Source organism: Dipodomys ordii, unplaced genomic scaffold (assembly GCF_000151885.1).
Source record: "Dipodomys ordii isolate 6190 unplaced genomic scaffold, Dord_2.0 Scaffold71, whole genome shotgun sequence".
NCBI classification, from domain to species: domain Eukaryota; kingdom Metazoa; phylum Chordata; class Mammalia; order Rodentia; family Heteromyidae; genus Dipodomys; species Dipodomys ordii.
The window spans coordinates 3,408,239-3,432,528 of record NW_012267287.1 but is presented as its reverse complement, the minus strand read 5'-3'; the positions used below and the strand labels follow the sequence as shown (position 1 = coordinate 3,432,528).

General features: G+C 58.5%; 1 protein-coding gene across 1 annotated transcript in view; it reads left to right on the top strand.

Annotated features, from left to right (window-relative positions):
• The window catches only part of Man2b2 (mannosidase, alpha, class 2B, member 2), a 25,225-nt gene extending 1,922 nt beyond the window's left edge, over nt 1-23,303 (top strand). Inside the window, exons 2-19 of the mRNA XM_013023897.1 lie at nt 804-987; nt 2,370-2,475; nt 5,766-5,938; nt 6,368-6,483; nt 7,059-7,236; nt 8,249-8,447; nt 9,621-9,811; nt 10,661-10,832; nt 12,279-12,412; nt 13,611-13,885; nt 14,879-15,070; nt 15,623-15,875; nt 16,459-16,569; nt 16,663-16,876; nt 20,091-20,228; nt 21,416-21,528; nt 22,293-22,410; nt 23,045-23,303. Of these exons, the coding sequence (XP_012879351.1) occupies nt 804-987; nt 2,370-2,475; nt 5,766-5,938; nt 6,368-6,483; nt 7,059-7,236; nt 8,249-8,447; nt 9,621-9,811; nt 10,661-10,832; nt 12,279-12,412; nt 13,611-13,885; nt 14,879-15,070; nt 15,623-15,875; nt 16,459-16,569; nt 16,663-16,876; nt 20,091-20,228; nt 21,416-21,528; nt 22,293-22,410; nt 23,045-23,145 (2,968 nt within the window). The 3' untranslated portion in view covers nt 23,146-23,303. The remainder of the gene's footprint in view (nt 1-803; nt 988-2,369; nt 2,476-5,765; nt 5,939-6,367; nt 6,484-7,058; nt 7,237-8,248; nt 8,448-9,620; nt 9,812-10,660; nt 10,833-12,278; nt 12,413-13,610; nt 13,886-14,878; nt 15,071-15,622; nt 15,876-16,458; nt 16,570-16,662; nt 16,877-20,090; nt 20,229-21,415; nt 21,529-22,292; nt 22,411-23,044) is intronic.
• The last annotated feature ends 987 nt before the right edge of the window (nt 23,304-24,290 follow it).

Genomic DNA, 24,290 nt, shown 5'->3' with positions numbered 1-24,290 from the left:
TCAGCCCCTCCTTTTGCTCTGAGGTTATTCACCAGTCACTCTCCGGCCAGGCATGGTGGCTCAAGCCTGTAATCTTAGCTACACAGATTTTAAAGAGAGGCAGGGAGATTTGATATGGGGTGTTAAGTCTGGTCCTGGGTTGGTCTGGTGACCTTGGGGTGTGTGTGGGGGGAGTGATCAGCAGATGAGACAACTTAGGGGTGGACTCAACCAGCTGTTCTTAGTTTTCAGCAGAGGAAACTGAGGCCCAGAGAAGATGAATGCATTTCCCAGGGCCAGAGATCTCATCGTGGCTCCCTGCCCTGTGCGCAGGCCGTTTGTCAATGAGCGCCATGGGCAGCAGCCCCGGGACTGGTGGCCAGCTGCTGCCTCCCCTCTCCCCAGAGGCACCCAGCCAGGGGCCGGTCAGGCCTTCAGGGAAAACTGGGAGTACGTTCTCTTATAGGAGACCCCTGCCACCTGCGTCCCTCCTTATCTCAGCCTAGGCAGACTCCCTCGGGGTGCTGTGGCCACACCTCACTCACCTGGGATTTGGCTGTGCTGCCAGCCCAGATCCTCAGAGCCTACCTGCCCTCATCCCCTGCCCGCACAGCATGGCCTGCTTCCTGGCCTGACCCGTGATCCTGTGAAAGGCAGGGAGTCTGGGCCTGCTGAGTTCCCACCTCATCACACGCTGCTGGAGCCACACAGGGGTCGCGCACTGTGGGGACCAGCGGGGAGGAGCCCCAGGGGTGTGTTCCTTCAGCAGTCCAGCTGTGGTTATTTGGTCTTGCCAGATTTTTCCCTTTGCTCCTTGGGGCCAGCCCCAGGAACAGTGGTGTGACAGTGCCCCCTCCCCAGGAAAGCATGCGGGCATATGCGGCCAATGTCTACACCTCCGTGGTAGCCGAGCTGGTCCGCGGGCAGCAGCGCCGCTTCATCGCCGTGGAGCAGGAGTTCTTTAGGCTGTGGTGGGACCACGTGGCCTCGGAGCAGCAGAAGCACCAGGTGACACATCGCCTGGCCACACAGGTGGCCGCAGGGCCTGGGAGGACTTGGCTGGGAAAGGCTGCCTGACTGTTGATGCAAACGTAGCCAGCTCTGATGAACTGGCCATGCCCTCCTGAGACGCCGTGCCCTGGTGCCTCCACCTCTCCTGATTTGTGATGTCTGTCTGCCTCGGCACAGGAGCTATGGTCCAGGATCGGGGTCTGTGTGGTTCAAGGGCAGGCAAGCGATTGCTTCCGACCAAGAGGCAGCCTGGCACAGGCTGTGGCTGGCCTCTGTGACTACATCAGTTCCATTTCTATAAAAGAGAGGTGGCAGTTTAATGCACCCCATATTTCTAGGCTGACTCTTGCATCAGGAGAAGGAAACTCATGGCACAATTGGAAATTTGCATAAGGATTGTGCTTTGTAGTTAATGTCTCCTCTTTGTGTTAAATTTCCTGATTTTGATCTTAATATTACAGTGCTAATCATCCTTGTTCATCTGAGCAAAAGGCAGGCTGTTGCTAACTTACTTTAAGTAGTTTGAAAAAAGCCTAAGTGTAGAGATTGGAAAAAAAAATGGTCAGAAATGTTTATGAAAGCCAGGTGCAGGTGGCTCACGCCTGTAATCCTAGCTACTCAGGAAGCTGAGATCTGAGGATCACGGTTCAAAGCCATCCCGGGCAGGAAAGTCCGTGAGACTCTTATCTCCAATAAACCACTAGAAAACCGGAAGTGGCACTGTGGCTCAAGTGGTAGAGCACTTGCCTTGAGCTGAAGAGCTCAGGGATAGCACCCAGGCCCAGAATTCAAGCCCCACAACCAACAAAAAGAAAAAAGAAAGAAGTATTTATAAGCAACTGGATGTATAGAAGCTCTTGGTACTGTTTGTGCAGCTTTTTCATAAATTTGAAATAATTTTAAAATGAAAAATATATTTATAGGCCAGGCACTGGTGACTCACACCTATAATCCTAGCTAATCAGGAGGCTGAGATCTGAGGATTGTACCTTGAAGCCAGCTCGAGCAGGAAAGTTCATGAGATTCTTATCTCCAGTGAACTACTCAGAAAAAGCCAGAAGTGTAGCTGTTGGCTTAAATAGTAGAACACTAGCCTTGAGCAAAAGAAGCTTAGGGACCAACGCCTAGGCCCTGAGTGCAAGCCCTAGGACTCACACACACAAATTATTTATAGATTATTGACGTAGAGGTAGGTCCCTAATAAGCCATGGAGCAGGTGTTTTCTGGGTGGTGGCTCATAGATGTTCAGGTCAATGTTCTGCTTTTGTGGTAGGAATTTCATAGCGTCTCTGAGGCCACAGCAGGCTGAGCTCTGCAGGTCGCAGGCCCAGCTCAAGACTCATGACTTGGCTGTCTTCTCTTTGCCCATCTGTGCCCAGGTCCACCAGCTCCTGAAGGAAGGTCGCCTGGAGTTTGTTCTTGGAGGCCAGGTCATGCATGACGAGGCTGTGACCCATCTTGATGACCAAATCCTACAGCTCACAGGTCTGACTACCATGCTAGTTGCTTTTGTCATAGCTGTGGCCAAATCCCAGAGAAAACCAGCTTAAGAGAGAAAGGTTTAGTTTGGCTCGTGGTTTCAGAAGTTTCGATCCCTAGTCCTTGGCTCCATTGGTCTGGGCCCTCAGTGAAGGGGAACAATGTGGTAATGGGAGTATGTAGACACTGCTCTTCTCATGGTAGACAGGAAATGGGGTTCAGATGGACAGGAAGGGGCTGGGGATGAGATGCCCCAAGGACCCGTCCTTTATGACCTATGTCTTCCAACTCTGGTCTACCTCCTAAAATTTCTAGGATCTTCCAAAATACTACCACGGCCAGGTCCACATACTCACTCATCATATGAGCTTATTGGGATGTTGCATATTCAATCCACATTCCGCTGTAACATTGTCCCCAAGGCTCATGTCCATCCCATAATGCAAAATCCATCCAGACCACCCCCAGGAGTCCCCAAAGTCTCGATGGTCCAGCATTGCTCAAAAGTGCAAATGCAAAGTCTCCTCTGGACGGAAGGCCATCTTAGCTGTGGCCCTGTAAAAATGAAGAACAGGTTACGTACTTCTACTGTCAATGGCCCAGAGTAAGCATTCCCGCTCCAAAGGGTTGACTGGGACCTCGAAAGGAGAGCTGGAAGCAGAGCAAGACCCAAACCCAGCAGGGAAACGTCACCTCCCGCAGCTCCGTGGCCAGCACCCCACTGCACAATGTCATGAGGTCAGATTGGGAGTAGCCCCGCCCCTATGGCCGCTGACACAGACATCGCTACCCCCAGCATCGCCAGCTCCTCACCATCGCCAGTCACCATCACCACTGTCAAGCCTAACCCCTCCACCGGTCTCCACCACTGCGTCCACACCCCCAGGTCGCTATGCAAAGCCGCGGGCACCTCCACGACGAATCCAGGCTCATGCCTGAAGCTTGTAGGCCCACATCCTCTCGACGCTCCGCAGGCCTCAGTTTCCCTTTCTGTGAAACGAAGAGATGGCGTTGGCACCTTGCCCTTGGCCCTCTCCCGGAGTCCATCTGGAGTCTCTTCCTCGCAGCCTTATTTGGGGATGTCCTGCTTCCCTGGATTTTGCTCCATCTCAAAGGTGGCATTGGACACATGGCCCTTCTTCTTGACCCCTCACGCCTCTTGCGCTCCTCCCGCAGTCTCTCCCTCCCCACAAGGCCCTGGGGTGGCCCTGCTGCTCAGGTGGTGATTGGTGGTGGTAGTGGTGGTGACAGATGGAGGCCAGGCTGGAGTGAGCCTCAGCTCTCTGCCTTCAGATTCCAAGCACCTACCATCATCCTGTCCTAACACAGAGCCGTGTGTTCTGGGGGCCGCGTGCGCCATCTGCCTGCTTCCCACGAGAGAGATGATTCGTTGTGTTTACGCGGAAGGTTCTGCCGCGCACAGCATGGCGGGCAGGGCCCAGGCTCTCCCTCTGGGCTTCCCGGCCCTCCTGGCACAGCGCCAGCTGCCTGCCCTCTGAGTTGCCATTCCACAGGGAGGAGAAAGGGAAAGGTGGAGAGGGGCCGGCCTTGGGACGCAGGACTGGGCTTCATCCCTGCAGCCACGTTGTTCCCATCGCCGGAGCTAACTCACAGGGCCTCCCACAGCAGCAAGCGTGGCTGGGAGCTTTGTCTGTTATCTTTGCTGAAGTTAGTCCCATCTCTGCAGAGGGGGATGGAGAACATGTTCATCCTTTCTAATCCTCTCAAAGTACCCAGAAGTTAGCTCCGTGGCCGTCCTCTGCCACGGAGGAAGCTGGGGTCTGTTGTCCACTATTTTTTGCATAGTCCATTGGCCACAATGGAGTTGTGTGACGTCCACCTGCTGCAGGGGAGGCTGGGAAGTGTAGTCTTTGACTGGGATTCCATGGGCCTCGCTCCAGCCAAGAGAGCCCCTGGGCAGAGGATCTTGGTGGTTTTCATGGGCTCCGATCACACTTCCTGGGCTGTTTGCAGTGAGCTGGGCACAGACACCCAAGGCTGTATCAGTGTCTCTGCCCCATGGCTTCCCGGTGCGTTATCCAAAGGGCCTGGTGCCTGCTGCTGGCTCCAGGCAGGCAGAGTACAAATGTAGGATGCACTGAGCATGCCCAGTGCAGACCACTGCGCCTCCTCACTGGGTGGAGGCTGACACGTGCACCTGAACAAAGTGTGCACTCTGGGAGCCCAGGGAAGCCACTCACTGATGGCCCTGGGACCTACACCTCCCCCTGTCTGCCATCCCAGTGTGCTGCTGCTGACCTTGCCTCCACCCTGCACACCCCCGGAGCTCCCCAACCTCCTTTGCCATCTCCTCAGCTTCCTGCATGCTCGGCCAGCCCTGGCTGGAGTCCCTGAGGGCCAGAGCATGCCCCGAACCCCACTCCCTGGCAGATCCTTGATCACTCCTTATGGGCTGACTTGCTGCTCTGTTCCCCCCCCCCAATCCCATCATCCCTGCTCTCAGCCAGTATTCAGTGAAATGAGCTAGACACAGGAAGCATCCTGCAGGGCTCCACTTACAGGAGGTCTCCAGAGGAACCACAGCCACAGAGATGGACCCCGGGGTAGCAGGTGCCAGGACATGGGGAGCTGGTATTGAAGGACAGAGTTTCAGTTTTGCAGAGTGGAAAGACTTCTGGGATGGATGGATAGGTAATGAGTGGATGGATGGATGGATGAGGGGTAAATGAATGAATGAATGAATGAATGAATGGGGTAGATAAATGGGTGGATGGAAGGACAGATGAGGGCAGTTAGATGGATGATGGGTGGAGAAATGGATGGATGAGGGTGGATAGATGGATGTTAAGTGGGTGGGTAGATGGATGGGCTGTGGATGAGTGGTTGTTGGTGGATGGATGGATGAGTGGGTGGGTGGATGGGTGGGTATTAGATGGATGGGGATGGGTGGGTGGGTGGGTGGGTATTAGATGGATGGGGATGGGTAGGTGGGTGGGTGGTTGTTGATAGGTGGGTATTGGATGGATGGATGGATGATCGGTGGGTGGGTGGATGGATGGGTGGATGGGTGTGTATTAATGGATGGATGGATGGGATAGTTATATAACACAAATACATTTAATGCCTCTGAACTGTGCGCTTAGACATTGATGGTGAGTCGTGTGCAGTCCTTGGGTTTAAGAATTAAAGCTCAGAGCCTTCACCTCTGTAGACTCACGGGTGCTGCTGGGCCTGGCAGCTGCTCTGCAGCCTGGCGGGTGGACAGGCGCCCGGGGTGAGCCGGGGCGAGGGGACCTGCTCGTGCTCACAGCCCCGGCTCTGTGCTCTCTCTGCAGAAGGACACGGGTTTCTGTACCAGACCTTCGGGGTGCGGCCACAGTTCTCCTGGCACGTCGACCCTTTTGGTGCATCTGCCACAACCCCCACCCTGTTTGCCCTGGCAGGCTTCAATGTGCACCTCATCTCCAGAATCGACTACAACCTGAAGGATGCCATGCAGAAGGCCCAGGTAGGCGGTGAGCCCCCTGCTGGCCCCCTCCCTGCCTCCCTGCCTCCCTCATTCGCGCTTCTGTAGAGGCCGCTGAATGTGCCTGGCCATGTGGACTGCCAATCCTGCCGCTTCCTCCAGGGTGGCCTCCCCCTTGCAGGCCTGACCTGTCGCTCCCACAGCCATAGGCCCAGCTTGGCCACCTCGGGCTTCAAGGCGCCCCCTGTTCGACAGGGGGTGTTAGCTCCTTCCTTGGGCCGTCCCTCTGGGGAGCTGGCGCCATGGGCTCTGAGATGAGCAGCCTCATGGCAAATTAGCAACTTCTGGAAAGCCTTGTCCACAGCCTGGAGGACTCAGTGGAGCACAGTGAAGCGGGCGGGCCCTGAGGCCCGAGGGCAGCGAGGCCGGCTGGGCCTCGGGCCTCAGGCCTCAACCCCTCTGGCGTTTCAGGGACTCCAGTTTGTGTGGCGAGGGTCCCGTTCCCTGGGCGCCCAGCAGGAGATCTTCACTCATGTCATGGACCAGTACAGCTACTGCACCCCATCCGCCATCCCCTTCTCTAACAGGTGCGTGCAGCCTTCGCGGGCTGCCCAGCCGGGGTCCTGGGGGGCAGCGTGTCCCCCCATTCTCAGTTCGAAGCTTCCATAGCAGAGTGGGTGTTGTTACTGGGACTCGGAGAGGGTTACTGACCAGCTCGGGCCACGCAGCTGGCCCCCGGGACGCAGGACTGACGTCTAGCTCAGAGTGACCCTGGGGCTTCTGCTGAGGGTCCCGTCCCAGTGTGGGATCGTTCAATGCCAGCACCCCGGGAGCCCCCACCCCTGCCAGGTCCCGGCCCTCCCTGGGTTCCGCAAGCCGGGATCTCCAGGAGTCTCCTGACCTACGACCCCTCCTTCCCATGCCTGCCCCACAACCCAGCACCCCAGTGTCACCCGAGAGCCCCCCGCCTCTGCCCATGAGGCCCCGACAGGGCGCCGGGTTCTGGGCAGGCCCCGGTGTGGGTGTGGGGTGCTGTGGAGAGGAAGCAGCGTTGGGTAAGGTGTGGGGAGGTGGACAGTGGGGCCGTGTGGAGCTGGGGTAACGTACCCACGGTGCCCCTGGCAGACCAGCCTCCTCTCCCCACGCGTCTGCTCTTGCACAGGACTGGCTTTTACTGGAATGGTGTGGCCTTCTTCCCAGAGCCACCCCCGGACGGGGTGTACCCTAACATGAGCCAGCCCGTCACGCCAGACAACATCCACCTCTACGCCGAGGTCCTGGTGGCCAACGTGAAGCAGCGGGCCGCGTGGTTCCGAACACCCCACGTGCTCTGGCCCTGGGTACGGCGCGTGCGGGGGCCGGGGGGTTCCCCGCCCCAGGACCACCTGCATGGCCAGCGCCTGCTCCAGCCAGGCCCCCGGCCTCTCCCTCTCCCAGCCGCTCCCCTACTGGGAGCTATCCACCGCCCTCAGTGTCAGACCATCCCCAGCCTCGTGGAGCTAGCCACCGCCCTCAGTGTCAGACCATCCCCAGCCTCGCGGGTCCTCACCTGCACACCACGCCTCAGCCTCTCCAGCCCCGTGACCAAGACCTGGGGGAGCTCAGATTCACGGCAGCTCCTGCCCTGTCCGCTGGCTGTGGGGCTTGTGAGGGAGGCACCGTGGGGGGCAGCGCCAGACCCTCTTCTATAGGCTCTGTTTGCCTCATGCATCAGCTGGCCCTGCTGGGCTTGGGAGGCGGGCCTTGCTGCTCAGAGGCTGAGAGTATAAGGAATTTTACTGAGACACACAGCAGTTTGAGAGGCCAGGAAGGACTTCATATTCAGACCTGGTCAGGGAGCCTGAAGCCTGCCTTCCCAGCCTACGACCGCTATTGCAGTACGTCAGTGAGTGAGAACTGTGATCACTGCTGATAAATGCCTTGGGCTGGATACCATGGCTCATGCTTATAATCCTATCTACTCAGAGGCTAAGATCTGAGGATCACAGTTCAAGGCCAGCCTGGGCAAGAAAGTGGGTAAGACTTGAACACCAAATAAAGCCGGAAGTGGAGGTGTGGCTCAAGTGGTAGAGCTATAGCTTTCAGCAAAAAAATCACTCAGGGTCAGGACCCAAGCTTTGCGTTCAAGCCCCAGAACCTGCACTAAAACAGAGCCCATAGTCTACCCATATGTAGCAGTTCTGACGATTGTGTGAGATACTCAGCAGTGACGACCACAGGAGCCATTCTGGGGCTCTGGTTGGCACCAAAGAGGGTGGGTGGGTGGCTGGCAGGAGCTCTGCTGAGCCCGCCTGCCCGGCCCAGGGCCCAGCCCCCACGAGTACCAGCTACGGCTCTGTGTCTGGCCCGCAGGGCTGTGACAAGCAGTTCTTCAACGCCTCGGTGCAATTTGCCAACATGGACCCCCTGCTGGACCACATCAACAGCCGCACAGCGGAGCTCGGAGTCTCCGTGCAATACGCCACGCTGAGCGAGTTCTTCCACACGCTGCACACACTCAACGCCACCTGGAGCGTCCGCGACCACCACGATTTCCTGCCCTATTCCTCAGGTACGCCCCTGGGGGTCTGGGTAGCGCTCTGCTGTGGGGGGCAGCCAGCTCCCAGTTCAGTGTGGGCTTGGCACCGGGGTGTCAGGTAGGAGGCCAGGGAAGGTATCCAGCAAGGGACCCCGCCACGTAATGTGGGCACGCTCTGTCGGCAGCTCATGCCGGCCAGTCTCCTCTCAAGTGGTCCAATGCCTGCCTAGCAAGCAAAAGGTAAGTTCGGCTCTAGTTCTGGACTCCTCACCCCACCAAGAAAGATAGGTGAGACAAACTAGGCCCGATGAGCATCAACACAGAAGGGTAACTCTTGGCTGAAGTGAGCTGAAGCCGCGCAGTGGCAGATCGCGCCCGTGATCTTGCCTGCTCAGGAGGCAGAGAGCCAGAAGGTTGCCGTTCAAAGCCATCAGGTAGAAAAGTATGCAAGAGTCTTCATAATGACCAGAAAAAGAAAACGGCTGCGAGCGTGTCTCAGCTGGCACAGGGCCAGCCAAGCAAGCACAGGCTGAGTTCAAAGCCCCAGTGCTAGAGCGCCAGCCTTGAGCTGAAGAGCTGAGGGACAGCGTGCAGGCCCAGAGTTCAGGCCCCAGTACTGGACCCCCCCAAAAAAAATAAATAAAAAATAAAATAAAATAAAAACCTAACAAAGCCCCAGTGCTAGCATGAAGAAGGGAGCTGAGGCCCGCAATGGTGGCACACACCTGTAACTCCAGTTGAAGGCAGGAGGATCATGAATTTGAGGCCAGCCTGGGCAAAGGTAGTACAATAAGATCTTATCTCAAAAATAACAAAACATTTTTATATCTTTAGGAAGAGGCTGTGGTCCAGTTGTTTGTACCAATCACAGCATAGCCCCTCATGCAAATGAAGGACTGTGTTTGCACCAATCACAGCATAGCCCCTCATGCAAATGAAGGACTGTGTTTGCACCAATCACAGCATAGCTCCTCATGCAAATGAGGGACTGTTTATGCCAATCACAGCACAGCCCCTCATGCAAATGAAGGACTGTTTGCACCAAACACAGGCATTCCATGGAGCTGCCATGTGAAGTGCTCCCTCTCTGGCCTAGCTGTAAATGGCTGCAGGATCATCTAGAGTCTTCGGCTCTTCCAGGACCGGGGCTTACCAGGCCCCATGGTCCAAGGATCCTGGGGCTCATGGTCCGCCCTTGTTCTCCAGAACTGTGGCAGGCCTGGACAGGCTTCTTCACATCGCGCAGCACTCTCAAGGGCCTGGCGCGGAGAGCCAGCGCCCTGCTGTACGCCGGGGAGTCCATGTTCACGCGCTACCTGTGGCCAGCCCCCCACGGCGCCCTGGATCCCACCTGGGCCCTGCAGCAGCTCCAGCAGCTCCGCTGGGCTGTCTCTGAGGTAATGCCCACTCCTCAGCCTTGGAGCAGCACTGGGCCGCCTGCGGCCTGCGCTTCCCACCCTTATGCCACCCCCTGCTAGGGCTTCCTCCCATAGAGACCCGTCTGTACAGGTCCCCTCTAGGGACAAGGTCAGCGCGTGGCAAAGCTGGCCCAAGTTCCCACGGCACCCAGTGGTGGCTTCCTTGAAGTCTCACTTGGTCGGTCCTTCCTGGAAACAGCCTTCCTCTCCTGTGTGACCTCAGGCATGTGGCCTACCCTCTCTGAACCCTAGTTTCCTGCCGCCTTGTGGGATGCTGGATCGTGGTAATATCCATGACCCAAATTGTTTATAATGTCCTTCTTTCCTCTCATCCCCCACCCCACACACATGTACCACACTGGGAAGATGGGCCTTCTTACGTGTCATCCACCCAGAAAGTGGGGAGACCAGCCCCAGGCCCATTTTGCAGTTACCTGAAGGGAATGACGGGCAGGACTTGGGATGCTGGGAAGAAAGTCCATCAGAACAGCCGGCCGCAGTGGCTTCACCTGTAATGCCTCAGTTTCCCCTCTGGGAAGATGAGGAAACTCACCCCTGCCCTGGCACTGAGGCGAGAGCCCGGCAGGGAGCAGCCACGCGCATGGGAGGAGGGAGAGGAGCCCGGGGTCTCTCCGGAGCCTGTTGCAATAGAGATGAGGCTCAGGCAGGTCCACCTGGACCAGGAGACGCGGGGCAAGCTCTGCGGCTGTCTGCATCCGTTTCCTCCTCTGAAATGGAGGGAGGAGCCCCTCCACTGGCGTAGGCACCACTGCCTGGCCGCTGCCTCTCAGGGCTTCTCTGACCCCCTTCCTCCTCGGCTCGTGGCAGGTCCAGCACCACGATGCTGTCACCGGTACCGAGTCCCCCAAGGTGCGCGACATGTACAGCGAGCACCTGGCCACGGGGATGCTGGGCGTGCGCAAGCTCATGGCCTCCCTCGCCCTGGAGGGGCGGGGCTCCTCCGCAGCGGAGCAGCACGCAGCTCTGCAGGCCCCCCCAGGTAAGCTGGGGCCCTGGGGAGGCTGCGGCTCAGTTCTGAGAGGAGAGCCGGGGGCCTGGCCAGCAGGTGGCTGGCACTCATACTCAACAGCCGTGATGTGACCCTGGCAGTGAGCGCAGTGCTCTGGCCCTGCATCTTCACCCAGGAAATGAAGAGGGGCGAGGATTTGACCCCCCTTCTGTGCTTCCCTGCATTGGGGGGAGGGGCGGGGCTGGCTCCACCATGCCTTCCTGAGCTCAGCCCGGCTGACGGTAACTCTAGGCAGCCATGGAGCAGGTTCTTCATGTCTGAGACTCCACAGGGGCAGAGGGACAGAGGGTGCCCATTGGGGGTAGAGGGGGCAAGTTGATCTCCAACATACGCACCCAGCTTCCTGTACAAGCCCCCTCCCCAGCCGTCCTTTCCGCCCGGCCACCTTGAACTTGCCGTCCCTCCTCGCACTGGCCTTCCCATTCTCCACAGTGTCCTGTTGCGGTGTCCACATGACCTGTGCCCTTCTGCCTCGTCTGTGTTGACCCCATCCTACCTGCAGATTCTGGCAGACTCTGAAGGCCCAGGGTTAGAACAGGCAGGGACCCACCCTTGGGACACCAGCCTGGGAGACAGTGCAGGAAGAGAGCTGTCACCTGGGCTGTGACGTCACTGCTGGACGGGCAGTTCCCACGGTGCCCACCAATCCCACCAGCACACAGGGAGCTTCCCTGGGCCGGAGGAGGTAGAGGAGACCCGACAGAGGTCAGCCTGGCGCAGGAGGGAGGCTGGAGAGCAAGAGATGTCAGGACTGCGCAGCGGCAGGTGGGACAGAGAAGTCACAGAGGCCACAGAGCCGGGCGCCGGGGCTCACGCCTGTCATCCCAGCTACTCAGGAGGCTGAGATCTGAGGATCGCGGTTCAGTGCCAGGCCAGGCAGGAAAGACTGTGAGACTCTTATCTCCAGTTAACTACTAGAAAACCGGAAATGGTGCTGTGGTGCTGTCTAGAGTACCAGCCTTGAGTGAAAAACCTCAGAGACAGCACCCAGGCCCTGAGTTCAAGCCCCATGACCAACAGAAAAAGGAAAGAAAGGGACCACAGGGCCACATCACGCGAACACGACCCTCAAGGCCCCAGAGAATTCAGCTGCTCACAGGCCCAACAGCAGAAGCTTCCGCTGCCGGCCTGAGAGCCTGGGCTGCTCGGCCGGTGGTTGGGCCTCCCACGCCTGTTTCCTTACCGCTGAATGGGCCAGCAGGCAGAGAGGTGTCTGGGTAGACAGGACCTGGGCTGTTCGGTGAACACGACGTGCTCCGTCCCACCTCCCCACTCGGGACCAGCAGGTGTGAGCCCCTCCTGTGGCTGGCCCTCCCCCAGCCCCGGAGAGCTGGGTCTTGCCTGCCTCAGTTTCCCTCATCCTTGGGGGAGCCCAGAGGTCTCAGTGGCAGCAAGCAAAGCCTGTTCTCTGAGCAGGCACAAAGCCGGCGGGATACTCTGCTTCAGTCTACAACCCACTGGCCTGGACGGTCACCACCCTCGTCACCCTGACCGTTGGCTTCGCCCGAGTCCACGTCACGGACGAGCTGGGCCACCCTGTGCCCGCGCAGGTACGGACGCGAACTCTGCCGGGCGGACTTGCCGCCGACTGTCTAAGCTCCGCATGCACGTGCGCAGAGGCCACGGAGGTGCTTCCCAGCATGCAGGGGCTTGGGTGAGCCTCAGGCTGTGCACCCCACCCTGGCCTGCTGTCCGTTCCTTCCTCTGCTGCTGCCCAGAGCCAGCCATGGTCCCAAAGGCTACACTCCGGGCCTGTTGGCATCCTGGCCCTGGCTCGTGGTCCCCAGGCTGGGTGCCTCAACCCAAGTAGACATTTCAGGACAGAGAGATGACTCCGGAGCTGGAGGTTCCCTTAGCTGAGCCTGAGAAAGGCCAGGGGCTGGGGGGGGGGGAGGGCAGGGGTTGGGAGCAGATAGGAGCGAGCCCACCCCTAAGGCCCTACACACACACACACACACACACACACACACGGGAAGTTCACAGATTTATCTCTACGTCCCCCATACCCCCTCCCGTGAGCAGGTGGCGTTGCTCGGGTTGAGTCTAACACAGGAGCGGGGAGACAGGCGAGAAAGAGCGTCCAAACAGGGTGGCAGCGCGGGCAGGACGCGTCCAGACAGGGGCCGGGTTGCAGCGTGCGGGACCAGCAGCAGGAACACACGTGTCCCATCCCGGCTTGCTAATAGCCCCCCTCCCCCATACGGGCTAGGAACACATGCTGCAGCTAGTGTTATCAAACCCAAGTTCATTTACTCCACACTCAAACACAGGCCCAAGGCCAGGACAGGTGCCTGGGACAAAGGAAAGAGAGAGCGAGGGCTGGGCTGCAGCTCAGTGCAGAGCGCTCGCCTAGCACGAGCCCAGCGTCCTGCGTTCCATCCCAGTCACAAAAAAGAAAAGACAAACCAAGGAAAGGACTCATAATGCCGCAAAGCAAGACGATGGCAGGCAGTGCCCTGCAGAACACCACTTCCCTCAGCCTAAGTCCAGGCCCCTTTGTCCTCGAGATGGAAAGGATCTGTGACTGGAAATGTTTAGGCAACGTGTGTGTGCGTGCCCAGGGGACCCAGCAGCCAGCCATCTTTGGGCTGTGAAGGGTCCCTGGGGCTGATATAAGGGCTGGGGGTCACAGGCTCAGTCTGGAGATGGAAGGACACCCTGCCTGGCTGGGAGGGAGAGCGGGGCTGCTCAGGTGACTGATGGGTCTGTCCCCCCCCACACACATACACATTCTCGGTGGCCTTGCAGATTCAGAGCTCCAGCAGGCAGCCCTCTGTGTACGAGCTGCTCATCCTGGCCACCATCCCAGGCCTCAGTTACCGGCACTACCAGCTCCGGCCCGCCACAGAGCCCCACGCAGGCCCCTGGGAGCCCGCTGCCGCCGGGGCCCACGTCCTCAGGTATGGCCGCAGAACAAGGAGGCAGGCCCGCCAGGGCGGCAGGAAGCTGGTGCCCGTGAGGAACGACTGTTACACCGTGCTGCTGGACCGGGACACCAACCTGATGGACAGCATCCGGGAGAGGTGAGGCGCAGCCCGGGCTGGCGCTGGGGACGGGAGCCCGGGGCCTCCCCAGTGCCGCCTTCGCTTCCCTGACTTGAGGAAGGACCAGACGGCACAACAGCCCTTCTTGTGACTTTCTGATTTTTATTTTTTTGTCAGTTGTGGGGCTTGAACTCTGGGCCTGGGCGCTGTTCCTCAGCTCTTCAGCTCAAGGCAAGCACTCCACCACTTGAGCCACAGCGCCACTTCTGTTTTTCGGGTGGTTTATTGGAGATAAGAGTCTCATGACCTTTCCTGCCAGGGCTGGATTTGAACTGCGATCCTCAGATCTCAGCCTCCTGAGTAGCTAGGATTACAGGCATGAGCCACCGGCGCCCGGCTTTTCTGATGTTTTTTAAATTTTTTATTTTATTTTTTTGTCGGTCATGAGGTTTGAACTGTGGGCCTGGGCACTGTCCCTGAGCTCTTCAGCTCAAGGTGCGCTCTCTACCACTTGAGCCACAGCGCCACTGCTGGTTTTCTGGTGGCTAATTGGAGATAGGAGTCTCATGGACTCAGGACCCTGACTCAGCTGCTGTGTCACTGGCTAGTCCATGACCAGCACATTTGTCCTGAGCCCCACTTTCCTCAGCCAGAACACCCCTTACTGTGACCTCTGGAATACGTGGCCACAGAAAGGGCACTTCTGTCATCTTGGGCAGGCTTGGTAGTGAAATCAGTTAGTGTTCCATGTCTCCTGGGGGTCGGGAGAAGTTAATGAAGTGACGGGTGTCAGGACCCTGGCATGGGACACGAGGGGAGTTAGCGTCCCACCAGACAGTTCAAATCAGCATGACCAAAATCCATCGTGTTGCTCAGGGTCCAGCGTTGGCCGCCAGGACGGCCAGCCACCTTGGTGAGCAGCGCCCTCTGCTGGCTGCCAGAACAGCAGCTGGAATCAGATGGAGACTGCGGCTGGCCATCCGGGAGACCTGGTCCAGAATGACAGTGACGCTTCTTCTCTTGTCGCCACAGCCAGAGTAACCGCACGGTGCGCGTGGCCCAGGAGTTCCTCGAGTACCACGTCAACGGAGATGTGAAACTGGGCCCCATCTCTGACAACTACCTGTTCACACCCAAGGAGCTGGCAGAGCCGGCATGGGAGGCAGTGGAGATGGAGATTGTGGCAGGGAAACTGGCCACGGAGATCCGGCAGTTCTTCTACAGGTGCTGGGGGGGGGGGCGGGCAGGAGGGCAGGCAGGGGGCGGTGCCTCTCGGGCAGCACCTGGCCTGCTTGATGAAACTTGAAAAGAATGACTAGCCGGCGCCGTGGCTCACGCCTGCCATCCCAGCTGCTCAGGAGGCTGAGCTCTGAGGATCTCGGTTAAAGCCAGCCTGGGCAGGAAAGTCTGTGAGACCCTTATCTCTACTTAACCACCAAAAACCTGGAAGTGTAGCTGTGGCTCAAGTGGTAGAGTGCTCACCTGGAGCACAAAAGCTTAGGGACAGCTCCCAGGCCCAGACTCCTTCAAGCCCCAGGACTGACCAAAAAAAGAGGAAGAATGGCTGTAACCTTTGCATGCGTACAGGTGCCTGAGCAGCTTTGTCTGAATGCGGGGCACGCTGAGGGGCTCTTGTTCACCCACTAGTGGTCAAGGCCTAGCACAGCAGCTCCATCATATCAGATGTGAGCTTCTCCAGAGCCCTGTTGGGTCTGCGGCACAGGGGCAGGAAGGAAGGCCTGCCCAGGGGTGTCCATGGTTGGCTTTCTTCTCCAGACGTGCCTCGGCCCAGGCTTACAGCTATGCCATCTACTCCCGCCTGGCCCACGTGCCTCGGGAGGCCGACGGGCAGCTGCTGTGCCATCGGATAGAGCAGAAGTACAGCGCAGGCCCCCTGGAGCTGAACCGCGAAGCCATCCTGAGAACCAGCACGGATTTGAACAGCCACCAGGTCCTCTACTCGGACAACAACGGCTACCAGATGCAGCGGAGGCCCTACCAGAGGTTCAGGGACAACGCCATCGCCCGGGTACGCAGACCGCCACACCCCGGAGGCTTCTCCTGCTCCCCAGTGTCACCTCCTACCAGTATGGCCTCCGGGAAGTTGGGTTTTGCTTGTTCTCAGTTTGTTTTTTTTGTGCCTGTATTATGGTTTGGACTCAGGGCCTGACCACTGACGCTAAGCTTTTCCACTCAAGGCTAGTGCTCTACCATGTGACCCTCAGCTCTACTTCTAACTTTTTGGTGGTTAACTGGAGATAAGAGTCTCCTGGACTTTTCTGCCTGGACTGGCTGTCAGTCATGATCCTCAGATCTCAGCCTCCTGAGCCATTAGGATCACAGGCGTGAGCCGCCGACGCCCGGCTCACTTTTCATTGTGCTGTCCAAGGGTTGCTTTGCGGATATGACGTGTGTTGAACTCCTAGCCGGGTCTGGAGTGGGTCCCCTGCGTCCCGTGGCTATGGAGTAGCAGAGAAGGAGGCTGAGCCCCTGCGTGTGGGTTGCCAAGGCCAGGGCCCTGCTCCACAGGCCACTTGAGTCTAGGGGAGGGATAGTGGGGGGCTGCCTCACCCGGTAGCATGCCAGCCCCTGGGTGACGTTTGCATCTGCAGAATTACTACCCCATGGTGCAGTCGGCCTTCATCGAGGACGGCAGAAGCAGGCTCGTGCTGCTGTCGGAGCGGGCGCACGGCGTCTCCAGCCAAGAGAACGGGCAGGTGGAGGTAGGTGTGGCGTGGGGGTCCACCCCGTACTGGCATCTGCTCGTAAGCCTGGCCAGAGGTGAGCAGGAGCTCTGGAAGCACGCTTTCCCGCAGGTGATGCTCCATCGGCGGCTGTGGAACAACCTGGCCTGGGACCTCAACTACAACCTCACGCTGAACGACACCTCTGTCGTCCACCCGACGCTCTGGCTGCTGCTGGGGCCCCCAGCGCTCACCACGGCCCTGCGCCCAAGGAGCGGGGTGGAGCTGCAGCACAGGCCTGTCGTGCTGCTGCGAGAGCTGGCCCGCACAGGCCCGCCGGCTCAGGGTGCGTATCCCCGTATCCCTGCCGCCCAGGACGCGGCCATGGGCCCCAGAGGCGCCCTGCTGTGCTTCCCCACCGCCAGGCTCTGGGCAGCCTTGAAGAGGGAGGGGCAAACGGCTACGCCATGCCCATGTGAGATTCACACCTGTTCTGCTCCATGTCTCTGCCCCGAGTCCTCCATTTCCTTCCCTGCTGTACCTTTTCCTTTCTTTTTTATTAATTTTATTTCATTTATTATTTTATTTTTATTGGTACCAGAGTTGGAAGTCAGGCTATTTACTGGGCTGGTGATTCGCCACTTGCACCACAACTACAGCCCTCCTTTCTGTTTGTTCATGAGAGCGGGAGGATGATCTGCTTCTGGATCTCAGCCTCCTGAGTAGCCAGGATTACAGGCGTGAGCCACCAGGGCCCCACCAGTGCTTGTTTTCATTGTTTTTTCTTCTCTCTCTCTCTCTCTCTCTTGTTTTGTTTCTTGGCCAGTCCTGGGGCTTGAACTCAGGACTTGGAGCTTTTTCTGTTTATGTGGTACTAAGGAATCGAACCCAGGGCTTCATGTAAGCACTCTACCACTAAGCCACCTTCCCAGCCCTCTCTCTTTCTTCCTCCCTTCCTTCCTTCCTTCCTTCCTTCCTTTCTTCTTTCTTCCTTCCTTCCTTCCTTCCTACCTTCCTTCCTTCATCCTTCTCTCCCTCCCTTCCTTTTTTCGTCTTTCTTCTTAACACTGTTGCTGGGTGTGGGCCCAGCATGGAAGGGTAGTTTTGTCTGGATCTGTGCATGCTGTCACCAGGTGAGCGTGTGTCTAGCTCACAGTCTGTCTTCATGCTCTTGCTCTGGCTCCACTAAGGTCACAACCCCAAGCTCTGCATCTTGAGGAAAACAGTGGAACACAATCTGGTGCTGGTGGTTCATGCCTGTAATCCCACTGACTCGGGAGGTAGAGGCCTGAATGGTCACGTTTCAAGGTCAGCCTGGCCCGAAAAGCCCTTGAAATGCTATCTCCAAAACAACTAGCAAAAAGCAAGGCTGGGGTGTGGCTCAAGTGGTCAGGTGCCAGCCAGGCAAGCAAGCCAAGTTCAAACCCCAAAACTGGCATACACACAGTAGCTGGACACAAGAAGCACTTAAAAGTGGACACACTTAGAAATGAGGGGGTGCTTTGCAGCATGAAGCACCTAGATAGAATGTCAGTTGTATTCTCGAGATCATTGAGTTGTATTCTCTTCCTGCCCGTTAAGAGGGTTTGATTCGTTTGGGTGGGGTTTGGCTTTGGCAGTGTTGGAGTTTGAATGCAGGGCCTCTTGCTTGCCCCTTGGCCTGTGTCGGAACCACACCTCCTTTTCTGTGCTGTTACTTTTTAGAAAGGGTTTTGCTTCTTATCAAGAGCTCACCTGGACCACTGTCCACCTATTTCAGGGTTCACGTTGTAGCGTGATGGCAAGGCATGGGCCACTCCCCAGCTCCTTCCCTTCAGATGTAGTCTCTCAGGCTTTTGGCTCAAGGTGGCCTGGAACTGCGATCTTCTTTTTTTTTTTTTTTGGGGTCCGGTCATGGGGCCTGAACTCTGGGCCTGGCGCTGTCCCTCAGCTCTTCAGCTCAAGGCTAGCGCTCTACCACTTGAGCCACAGCGCCACTTCCGGCTTTTTTCTTTTTCTTTATGTGGTGCTGAGGAATCGAACCCAGGGCCTCATGCATGTAAGGCAAGAGCTCTACCACTGAGCCACCTTCCCAGCCCCTGAGATCTTCTTGACCTCCGACTCCCAAGGAGTTAGGGATTACAGGCTGGAGCCACCGGTGTCTACCTAGGATGTGTTGGAGTTTGCTCTGCTTCCGTTTTAAAGCCAGCATCTCCCAGGGTGTCAGCAGGGACTGCACGCGCCAGGTGTATGGGCAAGCACTTACCACTGAGCCACCTTCCCAGCATGGCGCCAGGTGTGTGGGACACAGCCCATCCTGCAGTTCTCAGGAAGGCAGGGAGGGGACAGGCTCCCACAAACACGATTTGAGGGTGGGAGAAGAGTCGGGAGGCCCTGGCGTCTCATAGTGGAAGCAGCATGCGACACGAACCAGGTCTCCTGACCAAAAGTCAGCTGAAGAGAGTTCAGGAAAGGCTCTCTGCTCGGAAGCGACACAAACTGGCTGAGCAGAGCCTGGGGAGGCTCCCTAACGAACAGGCGCTAGACAGGAAGGCCCGGCTGGGCTGGCCTTGGCACCTTGTGAGCTGAGCGGACAAGGCTGTGCGGCCTGGCGCCGCGCACCTGTCTGCCTGGCTACTCCCAGGGGTCCAGGCTGCACCCTTCCAGGGAAGGGCACCTGCCTGGCCTGGGGAGTGTGCCAGCGCTCCTCCCGGCCGGGGTGCCTGCCGCCGAGGGAGAGTCCGTGTGTGTGAGCGGCTCATCCCGCCTGCCCCAACCTGGTACAAGGGAGAGGAATGCACCTTGAACTTGCTGAGCCTTGGAATTGTTTATTCTGGGGTCCCCATAATCACAGGAAGAGCAGGGGTAGAGCAGGGCCTTCAGGCCTGGACTGAGATGACCTCTCCCGGCCTCCCCTGTGCAGTGTCTGCAGGTGGCATCCTGTTCCTCCTCTGCTTTAGTCTCCTGGCTGGCTGGTGTCTAGTGAGCCCAGACTGCTCTCGGAAAGCAGCTCTCCTCACACCAGCTGGCTTTCTATCTGTCACTGACATGTGACACCCAGAAGGAGTTGAGACTCAAACTTTCAGGTCTCATGGACAATTCTCCCAGGGGAGGATTGAATTGGTCCTGCTCAGGTCAGGTGGTCCATGCCTGGGCCAATCATGTGGTCTGAAGAATTAGGGTGATAGCTTTAGATGTAAGGAGGCCTTGGGAGGGGCCGAGGAGGCGGCCCCTTTGAGCGTCTTCTCCTGAAAGATGACACACAAGGGACCTGGGGTACAAAACCGGGCTCTGTGAATTTGAGCATACCGTGTCCCTCTCTGGACCTTGTTGTCATCTAGAATCCACCATGGCAATTGGGCAGGCTCCCTCCAGCTCTGTGATCCTAGCAGCGGGGCGTGGAGGGAGGTGGAGGGGGTCTCGCAGGGGTGGAGCCTGGGGACTGGGCGGGGTGGCTTGCGGCTGGCCCTGTGGTACACCGCGCACCAGGGTGGAGAGGCGAGAGGAGAGCCCACGTGGCGCGTTCTCAGCCCCAGGAGTGAGGTTGGCCCCTGTCCTCACAGCGCCCATCTGCCCTACAGGAGCTTCCCCAGAGCCCCAGGGACTCCGACAGCAGACAGCGGTGACGCTGCCCCCGAACCTGCACCTGCAGGTCCTGAGCATCCCCGGCTGGAACTACAGCACCAACCACACAGAGCACCTGCGGCATCTTGAGCAAGGTGGGCGGTGCCCAGGGCATCCAGACCCTCCTCCCTCCTGCTCAGGGTCCCCAGGATCCTGGCCCCTTACCAGGCTAAGAGGGTGCCCCGAGACTTGTCACCGCTAGGTGAGGTTGCCTGGCATTGAAGACACCAAGGCCTACGGAGAGCTAGCAAATACCCAGAGACACGCAGCCAGTGGGGTAGGGGGGCCCAGCCCAGGACCAGCCACACCACACCGACGGGGAACCTTCCCAGTGCCCACCCTGGACAGGGCGTGTGGGGACGGAGTGAGGGAGCCGCTGGAGCCGCCGGCCACACACCTGCTGTTGCTGCCCGGGGCAGACTCCTGAAAGGAGGCGGGTGGGAATCCTGCCTGACCTCTGCTCTGGGGACAAGCAGAAGCCATTTGACAAAGCTCACAGCTTTGGCGGGCATGGGCAGCCATTTCTGCAGGACTGTCAGGAAACAGGCAAGTGCCGTCATAACCCTAGGGTGAGCTTGGGAAACCACGCCCCCGTTCCTTGATGTCAGCCTCTCCAGGACCGGAGGCCCAGTGCTTTGCTGAGTGTTAGCACATCTCATGTGTAAAGCAGGAGCAGTGTCTGTGAGCTTGCTGCCAGTGCAGTCAGGGGTAGGACTAAGACCAGGTAGATGATGTGGTTACTGAGACCCTTGTATGAGTCAGCACGGTCAGGTGCTGCTGCAGTAACAAAGAGCCTAAGACTTCACCATCTTCATGCAACACAAATGCATTTTTACCGGCACGGGGCACAGGTGCAGTCCCCACCATGGCCATCAGGTCCCTGTGATGGAAGTTGAAATGTAACACCTGCTTCATCACAGAAGCTACATGCCATATCAGTGCATTTTACTTTGGCCACACACCAGCCACATGGCCACACCTAACCCTGGAGGGACAGGATAGAGAGGCCAGGGTCATCCAGTCAGGACCCCAGCAGACATGAGGACATTGGCAGAGATCCCAGTGTATCAGGCCGGAGGCCTAGAGTCAGCCCCACCCAGGCTGGACCTTTTGCTGCCCCCCAGCCTTGGGTCCCGGGCCTCAGTGTCCTCCACTATCAAGTGGGGACCGAGGCACCACGGCCCAGGACGGGAGTGGAGTCCACGGTGTAAACCTCGGGCTCAGGCCAGCGGCCTTGAGCCTGGTAGCTGGGTGTCCTCACTGCCACCTTCTGTCCCCAAAGGTCACCCCGGGAAGGCCCAGGCAGACCTGCACCGGGTCCTGCTCCGCCTCCACCACCTGTACGAGATGGGTGAGGACCCAGTGCTGTCGCAGCCGGTGACCCTGAACCTCAAGGTAAACCCCCGCTCCCCGCCCTGAGCCAGGACCCCAGGGGCACCCCGCCCCGGAAGGGAGCCTGAGCCTGAAGACCCGGCTTGTGGGACCACCTCCGCCAGAAGAGCCGGACGCGCTGGCCAGCACAGACGGCGGCGGCGGCGGCAGAAAGAAAACCCATCCTGGGAGACTCTTTCCTTTTCTCTCTGTGCCACTCCGGGAGCATGAGCTCAGCCTGGGCACTGCTCCCTTGCATTTTCCACTCAATGCTGGTGATCTTCCACGTGAGATACCCCTCCACTGCTGACTTTTTGTTGCGTCTCATGGACTTTCCTGCCCAGGCTGGCTTCAAACCACAATCCTCAGATCTCAGCCTCCTGACCCACTGGCACCCAGTCTAGAGGCTTCTTTTAAGGGTGCTTTAGAGTCAGACAATCCGAGGTCTGTGTCCATCTCCCACCCTGTGTCTCCGCTCCGTCAGCCTGTGCCCTGCACCGCTAAGGCGGAGGGCTCTGCTCTGAAGGCTGCTGGGCGGCTGCGTTGGCCTGTGGTGGTTCCAGCCCCCACCTGTGCCCACGTCTCCTGCAGCCGCCTGGGGAGGCACACCCCAGCCTCGGCTTCCCCATCTGTGGAATGGGCGGATGATAAATAGGGCAGGGTAACCAAGGCAGGGTCTGGGGCCCAGGACACAGAGTGGGTGCTGTGGTCTCCCCTGCGGCCCGCCCCCCCCCCGGGGCTCCGCGGGGACACACAGAGCCCGGCAGCAACTCCGCTGCTCCCCGCAGGCCGTGCTGGAGGGGCTGGGGGCCGTGGCCACCGTGGAGGAGCGCTCGCTCACAGGGACCTGGGACGTGCACGCGCTCCGGCGTTGGACGTGGAGGACAGAGTCTGCCCCCCGAAGAGGTTTGCAAGCCCCCCTGGGTTTCCTGGGTTCGGGACAGCTGGGCCCTTTGGGCTGCGTGGCCGGCTCCTGCTGCCCCGCCCGCACCCCGGTGCCGCACCCTCCAGCTGTGCCAGGCCCTGGCCTGAGTCTCCGCCCAGGCAGGGGTCTCCACTCACCCCCTGCCCCGCACTCCGGTGCCGCACCCTCCGGCTGTGCCAGGCCCTGGCCTGGGTCTCCGCCCAGGCAGGGGTCTCTGCTCACCCCCTGCCCCGCGTTTCCTCTTCCTTTTGCCTCCGTTTGTCCCCTGCACCCGGCAGGGGACCAGGTGGAGCCTGCACTTCGCGCACTTCAGAGGAGGGAGAGAGGCAGATGGGGGGTCCCGTGACCCTCCCAAGGGCCCTGGGCCCTGGGGGGACAGGGCAGTTTCTCACAAGGTCCCCATCTGAAAGCTTAGTGCTGTGTGTCCCCCCGTGGCCGATTAGCAGCCCCTCCAGTCCTCTTCACTGGGGCAGGGGGAGGAGGGGGGAGGGGGGAGGCACCTGTGGAGCAGGCATCTAGCAGCCATCGCCACAGCAGATGCTCATAAACAGCTCCCCAGCCAGGAGGGGACAGACAGTCAGACAGACAGACAGACAGACCCTCTGTGCTCCCCAGGCTGCCCCAGCTCCCCACCGAGGCCGCTGCCGGCAGACACCTCCATCACCATACACCCCAAAGAAATCCGGACGTTCTTCATTCACTTCCAACAGCAGTGAGCGGCCTCCCGGGCCGAGGGGGACGGGCAGATTCAAGGACAAGCTGGGAAGAGGGACGGAGGGTGAGGAGAAAGCCACAAATCCAACAGGCGCATGGCAAGCAATGGCCACGGAGGAGCGGTGGGGCGGTTCTCCTATTTTTTTAATAAAAAATTAAAATCTATAATCTGTGTTCAAACCAGCCCCCTTGTCACCTCTCACATGAATACTTTCCTCTTTTCTTTCTAAAATAAGCTTTAAACCTTTTTTGGTTTTTTGGTCGGTTGTGGGGCTTGAACTCTGGGCCTGGGCACTGTCCTGCCCATTTCAGCTCAAGGCGAGCGCTCTACTGCCTGAGCCACAGTGCCACTTCCAGTTTTCTAGTGGTTTATTGGAGATGAGTCTCGAGGACTTTCTGGCCCAGGCTGGTTTTGAACCGTAATCCTCAGACCTCAGCCTCCTGAGTAGCAGGGATGACAGGCGGGAGCCACCGGTGCCTGGCCAAGCTTTAACTTTTTGAAAAAAATTATTATCACGGTGATGTCCAGAGGAGTGAGGTGTGACTTTCCAGGATTAACATGTGACCCTTGGCACCGGTGGCTCCCACGTGTAATCCCAGCAGCTGGGGGAATGAGGTTGTCTGGGAGCATCCCACTTCAACACCAGCCCTAGCAGGAAAGTTCACAAGACCCCTTCTCAATGGAGAGCTGGATGCCGCCCTGCATACCTGTCCTCTGAGCCACAGGAAGCTGAACCCAGTGTCAGTGGATGGCACCAAGTGTGCGTCTGCACAGGAAGCAGACCGCCTCAAAACAACCAGTAGTAAAGCCGGGCAGGTGGCTCGCGCCTGTCATCCTAGCTACTCAGGAGGCTGAGATCTCAGGATCACGGTTCAAAGACAGCCAGGGCAGGAAAGTCCGTGAGACTCTTATCTCCAAGAAACCACTACAAAACCAGAAATGGTGCTGTGGCTCAAGCGGTAGAGTGCTTGCCTTGAGCTGAACAGTGCAGGGACAGCGCCCAGGCCCAGAGTTCAAGCCCCAGACCAACCAATAAACAAAACAACAGTAAACTGGCCTGAAGGCATGGCTCGGAGGGAAACCCACCTGCCTAGCAAGAGTGAGGACCAGTGTTCAAATACAGAAGAAAGCCAAGTGGACGTGTCC